Consider the following 21,806-nt stretch of genomic DNA (forward strand, 5'->3'; position numbering starts at 1 on the left):
GTTTGACTCCCCAAAGCCTATCCACCATCAACAAGGCACATGTCAGGAATGTGATGGAATACTCACCACTTGCCTGTGTGACTGCAGCTCCAACAACACAAGTTTGATGCCATCCAGGACAAAACAATCCACTTGATTGGCATGCCTTCTGCCTCTTACCACAAGAGGCACAGTTGCAGCAGTGTATACCATACCAAGGCACCTTCTACAGCATTTTTCAAGCCCTACCATCTAGTAGGACAAACTGCAGCAGACACATGGGGACACCACCTCCTGCAAGTGCTCCTCCAAGGCATCTCAACTTGAAACTATATTGCCCCACACTCCCTGGGTCAAAACCCTGGAACTTCCTAACAGCTTTGTGGGAGTACCCGCACCCGATGGACTGAGTGATTCAAGAAGACTACTTTCTCAAGGGCAATTAGGGATGGGTAACAAATGCTGGCATTGCCAGCTGACATCCACATCCTATGAAAGAATTAAAGAAAACTAAGAAGGCTGATTTCTTCCTGTAAATTCATCCTATTTCATCTGCAGAGACCCTCATTCATGCCTTTGTTACTTCTCGACGACCATTCCAATGCACTGGTGATTAACCTCTTGCATTCTACCCTCTTCAGACTTGATGTCATCCAAAATCGGCTCTCCATGTCTCATACCAAGTCCCAATTACTCTTGCTCCGTGTCTGCTAACATCCCAGTTAAACAGTGCCTTGATTTTAAAATTCTCGCCCTTATTTTCAAATCCCTCCATGGCCACGCCTCTCCCTCTAGTAATCTCCAATTCCACAACTCTTTCCCCCCCCCGGGATACCTGCACTCCAATTCTAGCCTCATGAATGTTCTCCATTTAAAGCACTCACCTTGGCCCTGCACTCTCGAATTCCCTCCCTATACCTTCCTTGATTTCCTGCTTTCAAACATTCCTTAAAACCTACCTCTTTGGCCAAGCTTTTGGTTATCTGACATAACTCCTCCTTTGGTTCGGTGTCATAATGTTCCTGTGAATTGTCTTGGGATGCTTTATTACATTACAGGTACATCAATACACGTAGCTGTAAAAAAGGATCCTGAGGAGAGAGTTGTTGAAACTTTGCTTGTGGCTTAATGGATTTGTTACTTTTGGCCCAGTATTGATATTCCACTCGAATTAGTCTAGTTGCATTCTTCTGTTGGGGTCAATAGACTACAGTACCTTTATTTATGAGTGGAAGAAAATTGATGTTTTGATTTAATCTACTTTAAGACATGCATATGTTTTGGGGACGGCATCTTGTAGACCAGAAGGTGCGCAGTGTTGATCTACACATTGGAACTATTTTGCTTTGTATATTGAATGATTGCCATTTCCGGCTTGTAGTTAGTCAAATACACTAACCTCTCCTAGAATGTTTGGTGCCAAGTCGCTTTAGGATTTCAGAATTTTCCACATTGTGGAAGGATGCTAAAATATCTAAACACAAGCATATGAACCAGGAAACACCATAAATATAAATATTTACCTGAAACAGAAAACATTAGACGAGAACTAGGGCACACTTTTAAAAAAAAAAATTCCCATTTAAGATGACAGTGAGAACTTTTTTCCTAAGGGTTGGGAATCTGTGGAATTCTGTTCCCCAGAAAGCGTTGGATGCAGAGTCACTGAATATTTTTAAGGCAGGGGTAGATGACTCCCTTGTTAGTCAAAAATCTTAAGGGTCTTAGGAGATGACAGGAAAGTGGAGTTGAGGCCACAATCAACTTAGCCATGATCTTATTGAATGGCAGAGCAGGCTGAAGGGAGGGAGAATTGTCAACTCCAAATTATGTAATATAAAGCAGTAGTAAAATTGATCAATCCAAATACTAAATCTTCATGTTTCTGTCCTTCAAGTTCTGCGCTAAAATGATGCTGATGTTGACAGTACTTGCCTGTGCTCAAAAATCTGGACAACTGGTGTTTCCAAACAATAGATTTTCAGGCTGGCAAAATTAATATAAAGACAAAAGAGCTGGTAGTTTTCACCCCTATGTGGCTTTTGCTTTAGGGTATGCATGAGTATCTCTCTTGCCCCTCTTACTAGACCCTGTTTTGTGCCAGCTAGGAGACAGACCAGAATGGTGACAGGTTTTACAGTCATTTTTAATGCATTTAATGTTCTCCTGTATTTAATCAGCAAACCACTTAACTTGGCATCTGCAAAACAATCAGACCCTCTGCACGTGAAATGTGATGTGAATATCCACACTCTTCAATTTATCCAGCTGAAATTCAAATTTGTGTGAACTGGTTAAGAAGAATGAGATGTATATTTTAACTAACTTTTATTGAATAACGCCTGGTTTTTACAGTGAATTTTTTTAGTTTAACAACAGTGAAGAAATATAGATTTGCATTAATATAGTGCCTTTCACAATTTCAGAACATTCTAAATACTTTACAGCCAATTAAGTACTTTCGAAATACAGAAAACAGATCACAGCAAGCTCTCACAAACAACATTGTGATAATAACCAGATATTTTTATACTATTTGTGGGATGATTGGCTAGATCCCCTTCAGAATAGTGCTTTGGTATTATATTCACCTGAGAGGCAGATTGGGCCTCAGTTTCATGTCTTATCTGGAATACCACACCTCCGACAGTGGAACACTCCTTCAGTACACACTGGAATGTCAACCTCATTGTGCTCACTGGGACTTGAACCTGCAATCTTTGAATCCGGGGCAAGAGTGCTACCAACTGGACGGCAGCTAACACTATGTAATATGTATATTGCAATGGATAACCATGTTATCTTGTCCCCACAGATTAAGTTGTGTTTAAAGTTCAAGCTCTTTTTTTTGCTTTTATTTAGATCAGAAGATTGCTTTATTCATAAAGTATGTTTTTTGAGAACTGATAACAGTTGAGGCCTAGGACCCTGGGGTACTTATAGACTTTGGGTCATTGAGATTTTTGACATGAGGTTGAGATTTACATTTGCCTGAAAACAGCATGAAACATTGCCTTAATGCAATTATGAACATTTTGTGAACTTAAATGTATTAAATGCTTGGGAGAATAAACACTAATTGAAGATCCAAAGTAAAGGTAAGTGTCTGAAAACCAGATGTTTTTAAAATGTCATGAAGTTTAATGGAGCAAAATACAAAAAAATTAACTTAGCTGGACAGTTTAGCTCAGTGTTGGAATAATTATCTGTTTTGTCACTTGTCCACCGGTTTATTCCTGTGCTCCAAGCGACCCTTGACCCCCTACCTTCAGCCCACAGAACCTGATATCCGACAAGATCCAAAATCTGGCACAGCCTCAGTTCCAAGGTTGTTGGTTTTGAGATGCTGTTACCTGTACAGTGGTATTCATAAGCTCACTGATTACGTAAGATGTCCTTCAGAATTGAAAGCTGCAATTTTCACACAGGGTGGCTTTCAAGTTCACTGCAATATGATGGAGAATACCGTTGATGTTCAGCTACATGCTGGATATAAAATCTGTTCCATAATGACAGACTTTAAACGAGCATTAATCTTCAGTGAATATTTTTTATTCATCCATGGGACATGGATGGGTCAGTATTTATTGTCCATCCCTAATTGCCCTTGAACTGAGCGGCTTGTCATTTAGAGGGCAGTTGAGAGTCACCGACATTGCTGTGTGTCTGGAGTCACGTGTAGGCCAGACCAGGTAAGGACGGCAGATTTCCTTAAAGGGTTTTTCTGACAATCAACAATGGTCTCATGGTCATCAGTAGATCCTTAATTCCAGATTTTTTAAATTGAATTCAAATTCCACCATCTTCCACGGTGGGATTCGAATCCAGGTCCCCAGAACATTAGCTGAGTTTCTGGATTAATAGTCTAGCGATAATACCACTAGGCCATCGCCTCCCATGATGCCAGCAGTAGAATTTACCTGCAAATGAGTGCAGAACCTCAGCCTGTTCAAGTTACCTTTTACGAGGATAAAAAGGTTAATTTTCACGATTATAGGCATTGCTAACAAGGCCAGCATTTATTCTCACTAATTGCACTTGAAAATGATGGTGAGCTGCTGCCTTGAATTGCAATCTAAGAATTCCAAGACATTCTACACTGTTTTGACAAATCTATGTAGGACTGCAGTACTATATCAACTTCCTGGTGTAGTTAGTTCACTTCTGCCTTTCATACGGAAGCAAATAGAATTGGAACAGCAGATCTAGTGACAGTAATCGTCAGGTACTGCATAGGTCCCCAATAACATCCTGACGATAGAAATTAAGACTTGTGTTCCAGAACTAGCCATATATCCATGTCCCTCCCAAGCTGCCCCAGTACAGTCACAACACTGGAATCTATCCAGCAATGTGGCCTAGGTGTATGCTGCACACAAAAAACAGGACAAATCCAGTCTGGCCAATTGCTGCCCATCAATTGACACTCAATCAGCAAAGTGATGGAAGGTGACATTAACAATGCTGTCAAGCATCACTTATTCAGCAACCAGCTACTCGTTGCTCGGTTTGTGTTCTGCTAGGGCCACATGGCTCCAGGCAAATTGGAGTTCCAGCCCAAACATGAACTAAAGATCTGAATGTGAGGTGAGAATGACTGCCCTTGATATCAAGGGAGCATTTCACAATGCGGTATCAAGGAACCTTGGCAGTATTAAAATCAACGGGAATCCAGAGGAAAACTCCATTGGTTGGAGTCACACCAAGCACAAAGGAAGATGGTTGTGGTTGTTGGAGATCAATCATCTTCGTCCTCGGATGTTGCTACAAAAGTTCCTCAGGGTAATGCCCGTAGGCTTAACCATCTTCAGCTGCTTCATCAATGACCTTCCCTCTATCATATGATCAGCAAGCGGGATATTTGCTGAATGTTCATTACAATTCATGACTTGTACTAAAGTAATGTGTCTAACCTGGACAATATTCAAGCTTGGACTGTAAGTGACAAGTAACATTCACACCACACAAGTGACAGGCAATGATCATTCCTAACAAGTGAGAATTTTATCATCGTACCTCTCTCAATTAACTAGGGACTGAGAACAGCAAGCCATGTAAATACAGTAACTACGTGAGTTGGTAGCTCATCTATCTCTACAAGTTACAAGTCAGGAGTGTGATTCTCTACTTGCCTGCGTGAGTGCAACTGCAACAACACTCAAGAAGCTTGATGCCATCCAGGACAAAGCAACCCACTTCATCCACTACCTTGAACATTCATTTCCTCCGCCAATGATAATGTGTACCATCTACAAGATGTACCAAAGGTGGTCGTTGCTTCTCTGCATCTGCAGCCCTTGTGCTTCCAGATGAGAGCTTTCTTTGGTTTGGATGGTGCCTTGCGCAGCAAAAAAAATTCATTTGAACCCTCGCCTCCTTCAAAAGCTCCTTCCAAACCTTTGACCTTTACTATCCAGAAGAACAGGAGCAGAAATTGCATGGGACCACCACCACCACCAAGTTCCCCTCTAAGCCGCACATCATCTTGACTTGGAACTATATGGTTTTCCTTCACTGTCGCAGAGACAAAATCCTGGAACAGCAGTGTGGGTGTACCTACAATGCATGGACTGTAGAGGTTTGCGAAGGTGGCTTAACACCACCATCTCGAGAGTAGTTGGCTAAGAGCATTAAAGGCTGGCTTAGTCGGCAACTCGCACATCTTTAAAAAGACACAACAGGAATAGAAATGGCCGAACTGCTGTTATTCTGGACACTGATCATTTACAGTATTGACTAAGTGGATAGCTGTTCCTGAGGTGTGAGGATCCGTTTGAAAGAAAGGAATTCACCAGCTTGTAGTAGTTATAAGGACTAGACGAATCCTGATTTTAAAAAAAAAATTAGATGCTCAATTCATATTCGGCAAGGGTGAAAAGTGGGATGTACTTCAGACATTTTCAAAAAATGGTCGAATGTTTTGTCTTCTCTGTTTACAGCATTGCAGGTATAACAATCAAAGCAAATTCACAGAAGCTCTAATTACTCCCTTGCCTTCGCTTGGGGAAATAAATCATGATTTCAGTTAGCAACTAGAAAGGCCATGCAACAGGAATCTTGCTTGAACAAACTGGTAATGTGCTTCAGACTTCCAACTATTTGATGGTTCTGAGAATCTCTTACTGATTCTGGTGTGCAAATTTAAAATGAAAGCAAGGAACTTCAATTGTTCCAAAGATTGTGTGTACATTTGAGCCTGGTATCAGGTGCATTGATAGCACTCATAGAACAGTACAGCACAGAACAGGCCCTTCGGCCCACGATGTTGTGCCGAGCTTTATCTGAAACCAAGATCAAGCTATCCCACTCCCTATCATCCTGGTGTGCTCCATGTGCCTATCCAATAACCGCTTAAATGTTCCTAAAGTGTCTGACTCCACTATCACTGTAGGCAGTCCATTCCACACCCCAACCATTCTCTCTGCGTAAAGAACCTACCTCTGATATCCTTCCTGTATCTCCCACCACGAACCCTATAGTTATGCCCCCTTGTAATAGCTCCATCCACACGAGGAAATAGTCTTTGAACGTTCACTCTATCTATCCCCTTCATCATTTTATAAACCTCTATTAAGTCTCCCCTCAGCCTCTTCCGCTCCAGAGAGAACAGCCCTAGCTCCCTCAACCTTTCCTCATAAGACCTACCCTCCAAACCAGGCAGCATCCTGGTAAATCTCCTCTGCACTCTTTCCAGCGCTTCCACATCCTTCTTATAGTGAGGTGACCAGAACTGCACACAATATTCCAAATGTGGCCTCAGCAAGGTCCTGTACAGTTGCAGCATAACCCCACGGCTCTTAAACTCCAACCCCCTGTTAATAAAAGCTAACACACTATAGGCCTTCACAGCTCTATCCACTTGAGTGGCAACCTTTAGAGATCTGTGGATATGGACCCCAAGATCTCTCTGTTCCTCCACAGTCTTCAGAACCCTACCTTTGACCCTGTAATCCACAATTAAATTAGTCCTACCAAAATGAATCACCTCACATTTATCAGGGTTAAACTCCATGCCTCCAAGTTAGAAGGTTAAGGGTTGAAGTCCCACTGCAGAGTCTTGACCATATACAACCCGTAACCACATAATTGAGGCTGATGTTCCTCCAGTTCACAGCATATAAATTGACCATAAAAGCTTCCAGAAGCTTTTGAGTATACATTTGAACTGCTGGTTGAAATGGGAAACAAAACATAAGCATCGGAAATTCACATTAATGCAGCAGTTTGAATTAATTGTATAATCTATGCATTTTTGATGCAGAGAGATCATCAGGTTTATTGAGTCACTTTGGCTATGGTATCATCGTAAGGATCCCACTCTGGACCAGATTTGGCACTTTCATTTTCGGAATAATCTCTCCACAAACAAATCATCTTCCTCCCAATTTACAGAACTGAATATTCTGCATTTTTTTTGAACCATCTGATGACACTTGTGCTTCCCATGATTTGATAATGAAACACACAACATCAAGCATTTTGCGTATTTCCACTTTGAAGGTTTATTCTTCTGTTAACCAACCTGTTCCATTCACTGTCAACATGATCATTTATTGGCTTGTTGAGGCATACGTACAAAGGTTGAACTATGTATGTTGGACACTCTATAGTTGCATTATGGCTGATATTTCTATGCTGCTACTTCTTGATCTCAGCAGTTGTATGGGTTCTGAACATGTCCTACACTAATAAGCTGCATTTTTTTAGGAAGACCACAGACATCTGTTCCACACAATCGACCCATAACTTCACCCCATCTTATCCTCCATTGTCATCGACAAGCACAAAAGAGGGAGCTTGATATTCTGCATGTTTTTACGTTTGGAAGGTATCATTGGTCCATCAGTCGTGAAGCTAGTATCACCATGAATCATGTCATTTTCACAAGAACTGTTTGAGTCTTTCCATTCTAGCTTGGCTGCTGGACATTTCGAAATCCACGGTGCTTCATCCATGTTGCCAGTGTGATACAATGGGACTGTTGTCTGTCTGTCTGAAGAGGCCACTGGAAACGTAGTTTTCGCATTCAGTCTCCTGGTGGTCCCTGAGTGATCTTGGTCTTCATTTGCAACAATAGATTGTTTTGTTCCATAAAGCAACTACACCATCTAGCCATTGGTTTGAAATCTTTGTGGGAGTCAGGATTTGTTATGGCAAGCAAGTGCGCATATGCACATTGCATTTCTGGTGATGTAACTGTGACCGTTTTCAAGGACCCATTCCGATACATGCTTCTCGAAGATCAGACCACTGGCTAAAACTTGTTCTAATGGCTCATTTGGTCATGGGCATCTTCAGGGTGTGCTTCTTGCATCATTTTTTTCACTAACACTGAATTCCCTTGGTGCAGCAGAGATATTTGACAAGTTATCAAATATAATTACTTTCAGCTTAAAAGCAACTTTATATTGTAAAAGCATGTTTTTAGCATTGAGAAAATAGGATCATATTGTATGCTGCGATCTGCAGTAACCTAATGTTGAACACAATTCCTTGCCACAACTGTGGAGGACTGGGGAAGGCTGCTGGCCAGTATTGATCCCTCAACCAACGACAACTTGAAAGGAAAAAGTAGCTGTTCTCGTTGTTGTTTGTGAGATGCACTACATTTCTTGCTTTGCAGCAGTGCCATTTCAAAAACTACATCATTGGCTGTTAAATGTCTTAGAAGCTCTGAGATGGTGCAAGGTACTATATAAATGCATGTTCTTAATCTATTGAGTGCATGACTTTAGGATGTAATGTTTAAAACCAAAAGCTGATTCAGTACATTTGTTGTTTTTGCCACTGAGCTTTTATGCTTTTGACTTGCAACAAAATCACCTCTGATCTTGCCTGTGCTGGAATGATAATTAGCTTTGGAACATGATGCTCAGTTTTGGGTGGCAGGACATTGGTTTGGTACCCTGTATTTCTATGGTCCAGACTCTAGTTGTATCAAGTGGTGGAGGTTGGAGGACACTCAAATCAGAGGTTTAAAAAAAAAGGAACAGAGCCAATGAATTTGTTGCTAACTCCCATCTGATCAAAAGTTATGAAGAAGTCCAAGATCTGAGGAACCAAGATTTCTTCTGGAAATATTACCAACAAAAAAATCATGCTGGGCAGGATGCTTAGAGTCAGGTTTAAATGTCGCAGGGTATGAAGCTTGAATCTGTTGCCTGCTCGCTGCCTTGGTTGAGAATTTGGGTCTGAAAGGAATTTTATTTTGTGTACAGACAAGTAACGTTCTCTTTTATTCCTTAACAGAGGAACGCAGGATAAAGACGTTGGGAAAAGTGCATAGAAATTGCTTATGGTACCGGTTGCGGTCAGGAAAATCGGGACACAGTGCAATTCCCACGCTAAAGTAAGTATTTTGTTTTCAGTCTTTTAACTCTCAAAACCATCTTCTGTAAGAGACGGTCAGATATTGTCTGACTCAAAAATTATGGTCCAGTTGCAAATGCTTAATAGGTTGTGTGAGCCTAGAGAATCCAGAAAAATCAACTACATGAAATTCAGTAGCTGCAGTGAGAGTTAGCAAGACTGTCATTTGGAAAGCTACATCACTGAAATCTCTGAATCATCCATTCGAGTTGCAAACATTAACTTGAATGTAGAGCGGCCAAAGTCTGTCTTTCAAAAATTAGCATTAACAATGGTATAGATCTCTGGTAGGAGAATTGGGGTGAGAGGGGAAGAAGCGGGGAAATGAGAGGATTCAAGAAAGTAGTTCACAAGTCAATATTGATACTGACTTCTTTGTCATTGTTTCTGGGCTCGTGCCAGTCCTGCACAAGATATCCCAACAATGTCATTAATATACAGTTTTGAAAACAGTGCAAACTGAATCTTTTTCAGTGCATTCTTCCCAAAATATATACTGTAGTGGAGCTGGCACTCTTGATTAATAAGGAACCTTCAGCAGTGAATATGTCAACGTGATTCTGGACGGAAAGAAGATGGATAAATATTTTATCCTACTTTGTAGACCTAATTTCAAGTGATATATCAGCTGGATGCATTTTTCATTCCTATGTATTTATTCACACCATATTTAAGATAATTCGGTTATGGTAACGTGTGACTCGATGTTTTGTGTGATTAACGTGATGGCCACCTGCCTCGTTGACACTAACTTCTGAGCACATGTGCCCAGCTGTTATGTCTCAACCTTCACTCCTCTGGCTCTGGTTTACTTCTCACTATTCGAAGGCCTGTTCTTCTGTTGTCCTGTTCTATGGAACTTTCTGCCTAAACTACTCTGTCTGCTCTACCTCTCCCTTCTTCGAAAGCCTGGTTAAAATCCTTTTCTCTGTGGTGTGTTCAGTTTCCCATTTAATCATTCACTCTGAGGTCTCTTCTAAAGTGGTCTGAGAGATGCATGTAAGCAAGGATACTATAAATTTGAAAATTGGAATGTTGATGTCCATACTGAAGAATTAATTATGGCTATTTCAAATTTAGTGGAGTTACTCTAAATAGATTAGACTGGGGAGTGTTACATGAAACATGTATGCTTAAGTGATGTTTCATTTGAATATTTCAGAAAGCACAAATATATTATTTCAGTTTACAAAATGTGATATTTAAGTATTCAATTTTGAACATGCGTTTAATTGACCGACCGTACTATCCAGCAGGGATGGAGTTCCTGGATTTCATAGAAATCATAGAAACCCTACAGTGCTGAAGGAGGCCATTCGGCCCATCGAGTCTGCACCGACCACAATCCCACCCAGGCTCTACCCCCCACATATTTACCCGCTAATCCCTCTAACCTACACATCTCAGGACTCTAAGGGGCAATTTTTAACCTGGCCAATCAACCTAACTCGCACATCTTTGGACTGTGGGAGGAAACCGGAGCACCCGGAGGAAACCCACGCAGACACGAGGAGAATGTGCAAACTCCACACAGGCAGTGACCCGAGCCGGGAATCGAACCCGGGACCCTGGAGCTGTGAAGCAGCAGTGCGAACCACTGTGCTACCGTGCCGCCCTCAATTTAATGGGTGTTTTTCTGGTTGGCGATTAGTGGTGTGCTTCAGGATCAGTGTTGGGACTGCAATTGTTTACAATTTACATAGATGATTTGTAATTGGGGATCTAGTGTAGTGTGTCAGAGATGAGTGGTAGGAATAACCGCAAAATGGACTATTATTTAAATGGTAAAAAATTGAAGGATGCTGCTGTGCAGAGAGACTTGAGTGTCCTTGTGCATGAAACCCAAAACGTTGGTTTGCAGGTAATTAAGAAGGCAAATGGAATTTTGTCCTTTATTGCTAGAGGGATGGAGTTTAAAAAGTGAGGTTATGTTGCAGCTGTATAAGGTGCTGGTGAGGCCACACCTGGAGTACTGTGTACAGTTTTGGTCTCCTTACTTGAGAAAGGATATACTGGCACTGAAGGGGGTGCAGAGGAGATTCATTAGGTTGATTCCGGAGTTGAGAGAGTTGGCTTATGAGGAGAGACTGAGTGGACTGGGACTATACTCATTGGAATTTAGAAGAATGACGGGGGAGATCTTATAGAAAGATAAAATTATGAAGGGAATAGATAAGATAGAAGCAGGAAGCTTGTTTCCACTGGCGGATGAAACAAGAACTAGAGGGCATAGCCCAAATTCTGCTCCCCCTTATTTTGAGGCTGACTTGAGGAGGAACTCCTTCACCTAAAGGGTTGTGAATCTGTGGAATTCCCTGCTCTGTAAAGCAGTTGAGGCTACCTCGTTGAATGTTTTTAAGGCAAAGCTAGATTTTGAACAGTAAAGGAATTAAGGGTTATGGTGAGCGGGTGGGTAAGTGGAGCTGAGTCCATGAAAAGATCAGCCATGATCTTATTGAATGGCAGAGCAGGCTCGAGGAGCCAGATGGCCTCCTGGGCCAATCAAGTTTTGCAACTGCTTTTTTTCCTCTAAATAGGACACCCTCTTTCTGTAACCTAGCACAGTGGTTCCCAAACTTTGACATCCTGCGAACCCCCCTCAAAAATGCCAAATTTTGTGAACCCCCTCCTAAGAATAAATATTTACAAGGATTTCTCCCTTAGCTGAGTATAAATTATAAAAGCAGTGATCTTGGAATATAAAATTTGTTTTTCTTATGACTCTTTATTGCACAATATTAATTATAACATTATGATTATCATCTTCCAAGATTTCATTTTCGTAACTCATATCACTTCAATTAAGCCAGGACTTGTAATTAAACTGGACATTTCAATCTACTCTGTGTGATGGGTGCGGTTGCTCTGATTTACATAGCTCATGGAAATCTGGAACCACTGAAGAACGATCAAGCCTTAGGTCTGGTTTGACATTGACTACATCCATGAACCCAGGGATGGGGTTATTTTAATATTCAAATGGAGTGTTTCCTGTAAACTAGCCAGTTGGTGCCAGGGCGCACCCTGGGAACTTCTGAACTTTTGAACAAAGGAGCAGTATACAACAGGATTATTTCTCCTGCAAAATGCACTAAGTGAAGAATAGCTACCTCATACAAATTAGATGCACAAAATCAAACCTAGTTACTAAACAGAATTACTAGACCCAGGTGTAATTGTTGGGGGAATGGCTCAATCATTTTCATTCTGTCCAGATTATCACCCCTAAATGGAGCCTTTAAATATTGGGCGTGAGGGCACATGTCAGTTGAGATGTAATAAAGGTATCTTTGATTTTCTACCAGCAAGATCAGCAGCACCCTACCCTTCCGACAGGCAAAAGTCTTCCCCAGTCCTTTGACGATGTGTTGACTGTCTGGGGGAGGACTCTGAGAAGAAATCCAAGAGAAGTAAAGCACCCAACTGAGATGATTGACCTCCAACAACCACAACCATCATCCTTTATGCTAGGTATGTCTCTAACAGGAGAGTTTTCTCCCTGAATCCCATTGACTCCAGTTTTGCCACGGCTCCTTGATGTCAAGGGCTGTCACCCTCCCCTCGCCTCTGGAATTCCAATCGGTATTCCTCCGTGTTGAACACCACTAGAAGGAAACACTGAGGGTGACTAAGGCACAGAATGGACCCAGGGTGATGGACTTCAACGTTCATCACCAAGAGTGGCTTGGTAGCACCATCGCAGACCGAGCTGGTCAAGTTCTAAAGGATATAGCTGCTAGGCTGGGTCCACAGTAGCTCGCAAGAGAACCAACAAGAGGAAAAAACTTACTTGCCCTCATCCTCCAACATGCTGCAGATGCATCTGTTAATGAAAATATTGATTGGAGTGACCATTGCAGTCCTTGTCTTCACATTGCGGATGCCTTCCATCATGTAACACCAGCACTATGCTAAATGGGATAGATGTCAAATAGATCTTGCAACTCAAAACTGGACATCTATGAAATGCAGTAGTATTGTACACAAATGCCATCTATAACGTCATGGCTTGCCATGTTCACCAATCTACAATTGCCACAGGGGATTAAACCTGGTTCAATGAAGAATGCAGAAGGGCATGCTAGGAGCAGCACGAGGCATACCTAAAAATGAGTTGTCAACCTGGTGAAGCTCCAACAAAGGACTGCATAGACACAAAACGGCATAAGCAGTGTGCAATAGACAGAGCTAAGTGATCCCACAGGCAATTGATCAGATCCATGTCCTGCCACATCCAGTCACGAATGGTGGTGGACAATTAAAAATTTTTGTTGGAGGAGGACGCTTGACACCACCAATGATGGGGAAGCTCAACAGTTCAATGCAAAATCAAGGCTGAAGCATTTGCAATAATCTTCAACCTGAAGTGCCCAGTGGATGATCCACCTTAGCCTCCTCCTGAGGTCCCCAGCATCACATGCCAGTCTTCCGCCAATTCCATTCACTCCCCATGATATCAAAAAACAGCTGATTATTTTTTAAAAATCAATCATGGCACATGGGTGTTGCTGGCTGGCCAGCATTTATTACCCATCCCTAGTTGCCCTTGTTCAGAGGGCAGTTGAGAGTCAACCACATTGCTATGGCTCCAGAGTCACATGTAGGCCAGACCAAGTAATGAAGGCAGATTTCCTTCCCTAAAGGACATTAATGAACCAGACAGGTTTTTCTGACAATTGACACTGGTTTCATGGTAATCAGTAGATTCTTAATTCCAGATATTTTTTATTGAATTCAAATCCCACCATCTACCGTAGTGGGATTTGAACCCAGATCCCCTGAACATTAGCTGAGCTTTTGGATTAATAGGCTAGGGATAATTCCACTAGGACATCACCTCCCCATGGCACTGGACATTGCAAAGGTTATGGGCCCTGAACATTCCAGCAATGGTACTGAAGACTTCTGTTCCAGAATTAACTGTGCCCTTAGCCAAGTTGTTCCAGCTACAATGCTGGCATCTGCCTGGCAATATAGAAACTGCCGAGGTATGTCCTGTTGACAAAATGCAGAACAAATCCAACCTGGCCAGTTCCCACTCCATCAGTCTACTCTTGATCATCAGCAATGTGATGGAAGGGGTCCTTGACAGTGCTGTCAGTCAGCACTTATTCAGCAATAACCTGCTCATTGATGCTCAGTTCAGGTTTCACCAGGGCCAATCAGTGTCTGACTTCATTAGAGCTTTAGACCAAACATGGACAAAAGAGCTGAACTCCAGCGGTGAGGTTAGTGAGAGCCTGTAATACCAATTGCAAGTTAATGATGAGGTTAATTATTACCAGATAATGAACGGAAGAGACAGCGTGTGAGTGTCATTACACCGGAGAATCTTACAAGAGTAGGCAAAGTTAATAATAGGATACGCTGGCTTTGTATCCGGTGCGTAGAATTTGGAATAAAATGGAGTGAGTTAACAGTGCAAGTAGAGACAACAGGATGGTTGTGAGGAAACCAGGTTTGGAAGTTGAATATCCAAGGGTACTCAGTGTTTCGGAAGGAAAAGGAGGTGGTGTAGCTTTGTTAATGAAGGAAGGGATTAGTGCTGTTGTGAGAAATAATATTGCCACTGGAGATCAGATGTAGAATCAATCTGGGTAGGAATAAAAAATCCCTGGTGGAAGTAATCTATCGGTCCCCTAATAGTAGTTTCATAGGACATAGCATAACCCAGGAAATACCAGGGGCTTGTAAGAATGTTATGGTAATCATCAGTGATTTTAATATACATAAAGACTGAATTAATCAAATTGACAAGGATAGCCTAAAGGGAGAGTTCATTGAGCGTATTAGAGATTGTTTCTTGGAATAAGATGTTGTCGAACCAACCAGGGAGCAGGCTGTTTTGGATTACATATTGTGTAATGAGATGGGATTAATTAATGATCTTGTAGTAAAGGATCCTCTAGGGAAGAGTGATCAGTGAATGCTTGAATTTCAAATTAGTTTCTGGCCAATAAACGAATCGCAAACTGGTATTCTGGTGTTAAACCAAGGTAATTACATATACGTGAGGACAGATTTGGCCTTCGTGGACTGAGCAGAAAGACTACAAGGGAAGACAGATGATGAACAGTAGCAGATATTTAAGGAGATATTCAATTCCTCCCAACTAAAATATATTCCAGAGAGAAATAAATACTGTAAATGGGGGAATATGCATCCGTGGTAAGCAAGGAGGTTAAATATAACTTAAAGATGAAAACTAAGGCATGCCATATTGCAAAGGTCAGTGGCAGGCTGGAGGATTGGGAAACTAAAGACCAACATACGGTTACGAAAAAAGCAAAAAATAAATAATGAAAAATCTAGCGCAAAATAAAAAGATTGCAAAAGGTTGTATAAGTATATAAAAAGGAAGAGAGTAGCTAAAATCAATGTTGGTCTCTACACTACATCAGTTTTGAGCCTTGGTTTTCAATGTGGCGAACACCAGAACGAGTTTGTATACAGAACTCCCACTTATCTGACGAATGAGCAGCGCTCCGAAAGCTAGTGGCTTTTGCTACCAAAAAAACCTGTTGGACTTTAACCTGGTGTTGTGAGACTTCTTATTGTGTTTACCCCAGTCCAATGCCGGCATCTCCACACCATGAACACCAGAACCATAGGTTCTCTTAACAGGCAAAAGGAGGAACTTAAAAACAATTGCCGTCACTAGGTGAAAAGTACTGAGCAAGCTATTGGGATTAAAGGCAGACAAGGCCCCATGGCCTAATCACCTACATCTTAGGGTCCTAATGAAAGTGGCATTGGAGGTAATGGATCTGTTGGTGACAATATTCCAAAAGTCCCTGGATTCTGGAAAGTTCTGTTTGTGAACAGAATTCCCACTCACCTGAAGAAGGGGCTCAGAGCCTCGAAAGCTTGTGTGGCTTTTGCTACCAAATAAACCTGTTGGACTTTAACCTGGTGTTGTTAAACTTCTTACTGTGTTTACCCCAGTCCAACGCCGGCATCTCCACATTCTGGAAAGGTTCCAGTGGATTGGAAAAAGGCTAATATGGCGCCTCCATTCAAAGAGGGAGAAAGGCATAAAGTACGAAACTATAGACCAGTTAGTTTGACTTCTGTCGTTGGGAAACTGTTGGAATTCATTATTAAGGAAGTAGTAACAGGACATTTGGGAAGTCAAAATGCAATCCTTCAGAATCAGCATGGCTTTATGAAGGGTAAATTGTGTTTTACTAATTTGCTGGAGTTCTTTGAAGATGTAACGAGCAACGTGGGTAATGGAGTTCCTGTCGATGTAATGTACATCTTCAGCTGCTTCATCGTTAGGTCAGAAGTGGGATGTTTGCCGATGATTGCACGATGTTCAGTATCATTTGCGACTGAAGCAGTCCATGTCCAAATACAGTCAGACCGGGATAAGATCCAAGCCTGGGCTGACAAGTGGTAAGTAACATTCACCTCATTCAAGTGCGGGGCAATGCCATCTCCAACGAGAGAATCTAACCATTGCCCCTTGACATTCAATGGCATCACCATTGCTGAATCCCCCACTATCAGCATCCTGGAGGTTATCATTGACCAGAAACTGAACTGGACTAGTCGCATAAATACTGTGGCTACCAGAGCAGGTCAAAGGCTCGAAAATCTTGCGGTGAGTAGCTTGCCTCCTGTCTCCCAAAGCCTATCCATTATTTACAAAGCACAAGTCAGGAATGTAATGGAATAATCTCCACTTGCCTGGATGAGTGCAGCTCCAACTACACTCAAGAAGCTTGACACCATCCAAGGCACAGCATCGCTTGATTGCTGCCTCTTCCACAAACATTCACCACCGAACAGTGGCAGTTGTGTGTATGATCTACAAGATGCACTGCAGGAGCTCCAAGGCCTCTTCGGCAACACCTTCCAAACCCATCCATCTAGAAGGACAAGAGTAGCAGACACATGGGAACACCACCACCTGGAAGGTGCCCTCCAAGTCACTCTCAGTATTAGAATTCTATCACCATTGCTTCACTATTGCTGGGCCAAAATCCTGGAATTCTCTCCCCAAGAGCACTGTGGGTGCACCGACACCTCAGGGCTGCAGCGGTTCAAGAAAGCAGCTCACCACACCTCTGAAGGGCAACTAGGGATGGGCAGCAAATGTTGGTCTATGCCAGTGGCAGTCACATCTCATAAAATAATTTTTAAAATCTCACGGGATTACAGGTAATATATTGGATAAAAGCTGCGGATGTTGGAATCTGAAACGAAAAGAGAAAAGCTGGAAAATCTCAGCAAGTTTGCTAGCATCTGTAAAGAGAGAAAAGAGCTGACGTTTCGAGCCCAGATGATCCTTTGTCAAAGCTTTGACAAAGGGTAATATATTAGCTTGGACAGAGGATTGGCTAACCCAAAGCAGACTGGGGATAAGTGAGTCTTTTTCTGGTTGGTAAGCTGTAACTAGCGTGTCACGGTTCAGTTTTCATAAAATCATAGAATACCTACAGTACAGAAGGAGGCTATTTGGCCCATCGATTCTGCAGCAACTCTTTGACAGAACATTTTACCAAGGCTATAACCCTGTACTTATCCCGCTAACCCACACATCTTGGGATATTAAGGAATAATTTAGCATGGCCAATCAATCTAACCTGCGCATCTTGGGTGGGCCTCAACTATTTACAATCTATATTAATGGCCTAATTTGGAATTGGGGCCTGGGTGGGATTGTGGTCGGTGCAGACTTGCTGGGCCAAATGGCTGCCTCCTACACTGTAGGATTCTATGATTCTATGACTTGGATGCAGGGTTTAGAATGTACAATAGTCTAATTTGCAAACGACACTGAAATAGGTAGCAAATCAAAGCAAGTTGTGATGAGGAAGTAAATTTACAAATGGATGTGGATAGATTAGGCAAGTGGGCCAAAATTATGGCTGTTGGAATTTGACATGGGTAAATGTGAGGTTACTCATTTTGATCAGAGGAATAAAAAGGCAACTTATTATCTAAATGGAAAGAAACTTAAAAATGCTTTGGCACAGAGGGATCGAGGTGTCCTCATGCATGAATCACAAATTTAGAATAAAAGTCAGGAAGTGCTGTTCTAATTGTATAGGGCATTGGTGAGACCATTTTGATTCCTTTACTTGAGTAAGGATGTAAATGTATTGGAGGATGTTATATGAAGGTTCACTAGATTGATTCCAGGCATGAAGGACTTGTCTTATGAAGAGAGAGTGAGCAGTTTGGGGCTTGTATTCTCTGGAGTTTAGAAGGATGAGAGGAGATCTTGAGGTACATAAGATGCCAAAGGGGATTGACAGGGTAGATGTAGAGTAGCTGTTTCCCCTTGCTAGACACTCTAGAATGAGAGGCTGTAGTTTAGGTTAAGGGGTGGCAGATTCAAAACCGAAATGTGGAATTACTTCACTCGTGAATCTGGAATTCTCTACCCCAGAGTGTAGTGAATGCCAGAACACTGAACACATTTCAGAAAGAGATAGGTTTTTAATTTGTAGGGGAATGAAGGGTTATGAGGAGTCGCTAGGAAGTTGGAAATGAGGCCGAGATGAGATCAGCCATGATCATCTTGAATGGCAGACAGGCTCGAGTGGCTGAATTACTTACTCCTGCTCCTGGTTTTCATGTTAAGGTCAGAAATGAGGATGTTCGTTGATGCTTGCGCACAGTTCAACACTATTTGTGACACCTCGGATAGTGAAGCAGTCTGTGACCATGTGCAGGAAGACCTGGCAAGGCTTGGACTCAAAAGTGGCAAGTAACATTCAAGCCAGGGAACGACCATCTCCAAGAGAGAATCCAACCATCTCTCCTTTATATTCAATGGCATTACCATTGCAGAGTGTCATCCAGAATGGGATAAAACAATGCACTGCATCGGGCTCACCAACCCCCACCTTTTATTTTTCATGGGACGTAGGCAATGCTGGTTAGATCAGCATTTTTATTGTCCATCTCCAATTGTTTTTTTCCTGCATGTTCCACAATAGTTGCATCTCTAAATTTACTAGACCCTTCTGGAACATATGTCCCCTAATCACCACTTTTGACAATTGGCCTTTGGATATGCATCATGATCACTCAGCCTATCGCCATCAACATCCTGGGGGTTACTTTTGATCAGAAACTGAACTGGAACAGCCATATAAATACTGTAGCTACAAGATCAGGTCCGAAGCTGGGAATTGTTTTGAAGACTAGCTCACCATCTGACTCCAAGCATTTGCAGCATTTACAAGACACAAGTGAGGATTGTGATTGAATGCTCTCCAGTTGGCTGGATGAGTGTAGTTCCAACAGCAGTCGAAGCACAGCATTATCCAGCACAAAGCAGCTCATTTGATTGGCACCCCATCCATCACCTTCAATATTCAATTCCTCCACTACTGACACACAATGTAGCAATGTGTACCATTTGCAAAATGCGCTGCATGCTGCTTCCACAGCATCTTCCAAGTCTGCGACCTCTACACCTAGAAGGACAAGGGCAGGAGATGCACGGGGATGCCATGACCTACAGGTTCCCCTCCAAGCCTCCCTGACTTGGAACTATATAGCCATTTGCAAGGTCAAAATCCTGGAACTCCCTCCCTAACAGCACTCTGGGTATAACTACACCACATGGACTGCAGTGGTTCAAGAAGCCAGCTCACCACCGCTACATCGAGAGCAATTAGGGCTGGGCACTAAAAATGCAGGCTTAGCCAGTGTTGCCTATGTCCAGTGAAAAATAAAAGGTGATGGCAATCCACCTCTTGAAATGCTGCAGTCTATTCTTTTACCCCGTTCTGCCAGTTCATGGATCTCAGTTTTTGGTCGTCATTTTGAACATTTAACCAATATTTAAAGTTTTTGATGGCTTTTCCTGCACGACCCACTATTGCTGCATCTCTCAGTTCACCTGACCCTTCTGGAACAGATGTCACCCAAATCGCCCTTTTCAACAATTGGTCTTTGGAGGTGATGACCATATACTGTGCATCATGACCACTCAGCCTACTATCATCAAGCCCTAATGATTGTATTCTGTTCCTCAGGATGGTCATCGCAAAACATGAGTATGTGAGTGCCACGTCGAATTCTATGAGCTGGTCAGATTCTGAGAATTTGTAATCAGTCCAGATTAGCTGCGAGAACCATAGAAAAGCTACAGCTCAGTAAGAGGTAGCCTTGCAGGTTGCAGCACTTCAGGTCCAGATTGAGGTACCTTTTCAATGAGTTGAGAATTTCTGCCTCCACCATTAAACCAGACAGTGAATTCCAGGTACCCACCATCTCTGAGTGAGGAGGTTTTCCCTCATGCCTCCTCTAATCCTTCTGTCGATCACCTAAAACCTGTGCCTCCTAGTAATTGACCTCTTTGTTAGGGGAAAGAAGGTATTCCTGTCTACTCTATAGAGTAAGAAGTTTAACAACACCAGGTTAAAGTCCAACAGGTTTATTTGGTAGCAAAAGCCACACAAGCTTTCGGAGCTCTAAGCCTCTTCAGGTGAGTGGGAATTCTGTTCACAAACAGAGCTTAAAAGGACACAGACTCAATTTACATGAATAATGGTTGGAATGCGAATACTTACAGCTAATCAAGTCTTTAAGAAACAAAACAATGTGAGTGGAGAGAGCATCAAGACAGGCTAAAAAGATGTGTATTGTCTCCAGACAAGACAGCCAGTGAAACTCTGCAGGTCCACGCAACTGTGGGGGTTACAAATAGTGTGACATGAACCCAATATCCCGGTTGAGGCCGTCCTCGTGTGTGCGGAACTTGGCTATCAGTTTCTGCTCAGCGACTCTGCGCTGTCGTGTGTCGCGAAGGCCGCCTTGGAGAACGCTTACCCGAATATCAGAGGCCGAATGCCCGTGACCGCTGAAGTGCTCCCCAACAGGAAGAGAACAGTCTTGCCTGGTGATTGTCGAGCGGTGTTCATTCATCCGTTGTCGCAGCGTCTGCATAGTTTCCCCAATGTACCATGCCTCGGGACATCCTTTCTTGCAGCATATCAGGTAGACAACGTTGGCCGAGTTGCAAGAGTATGTACCGTGTACCTGGTGGATGGTGTTCTCACGTGAGATGATGGCATCTGTGTCGATGATCCGGCACGTCTTGCAGAGGTTGCTGTGGCAGGGTTGTGTGGTGTCATGGTCACTGTTCTCCTGAAGGCTGGGTAGTTTGCTGCGGACAATGGTCTGTTTGAGGTTGTGCGGTTGTTTGAAGGCAAGAAGTGGGGGTGTGGGGATGGCCTTGGCGAGATGTTCGTCTTCATCAATGACATGTTGAAGGCTCCGGAGGAGATGCCGTAGCTTCTCCGCTCCGGGGAAGTACTGGACAACGAAGGGTACTCTGTCCACTGTGTCCCGTGTTTGTCTTCTGAGGAGGTCGGTGCGGTTTTTCGCTGTGGCGCGTTGGAACTGTTGATCAATGAGTCTAGCGCCATATCCTGTTCTTATGAGGGCATCTTTCAGCGTCTGGAGGTGTCTGTTGCGATCCTCCTCATCCG

The 21,806-nt window shown here is 42.6% G+C and overlaps 1 protein-coding gene across 1 annotated transcript in view; it reads left to right on the forward strand.

Moving 5' to 3' along the window:
* The window catches only part of sec63 (SEC63 homolog, protein translocation regulator), an 86,832-nt gene that overhangs the window by 15,293 nt on the left and 49,733 nt on the right, over nt 1-21,806 (forward strand). Inside the window, exon 2 of the mRNA XM_078212392.1 lies at nt 9,229-9,328. Coding sequence (XP_078068518.1) covers nt 9,229-9,328 — 100 coding nt within the window. The remainder of the gene's footprint in view (nt 1-9,228; nt 9,329-21,806) is intronic.

Source organism: Mustelus asterias, chromosome 5, assembly GCF_964213995.1.
Source record: "Mustelus asterias chromosome 5, sMusAst1.hap1.1, whole genome shotgun sequence".
Lineage (NCBI taxonomy): Eukaryota > Metazoa > Chordata > Chondrichthyes > Carcharhiniformes > Triakidae > Mustelus > Mustelus asterias.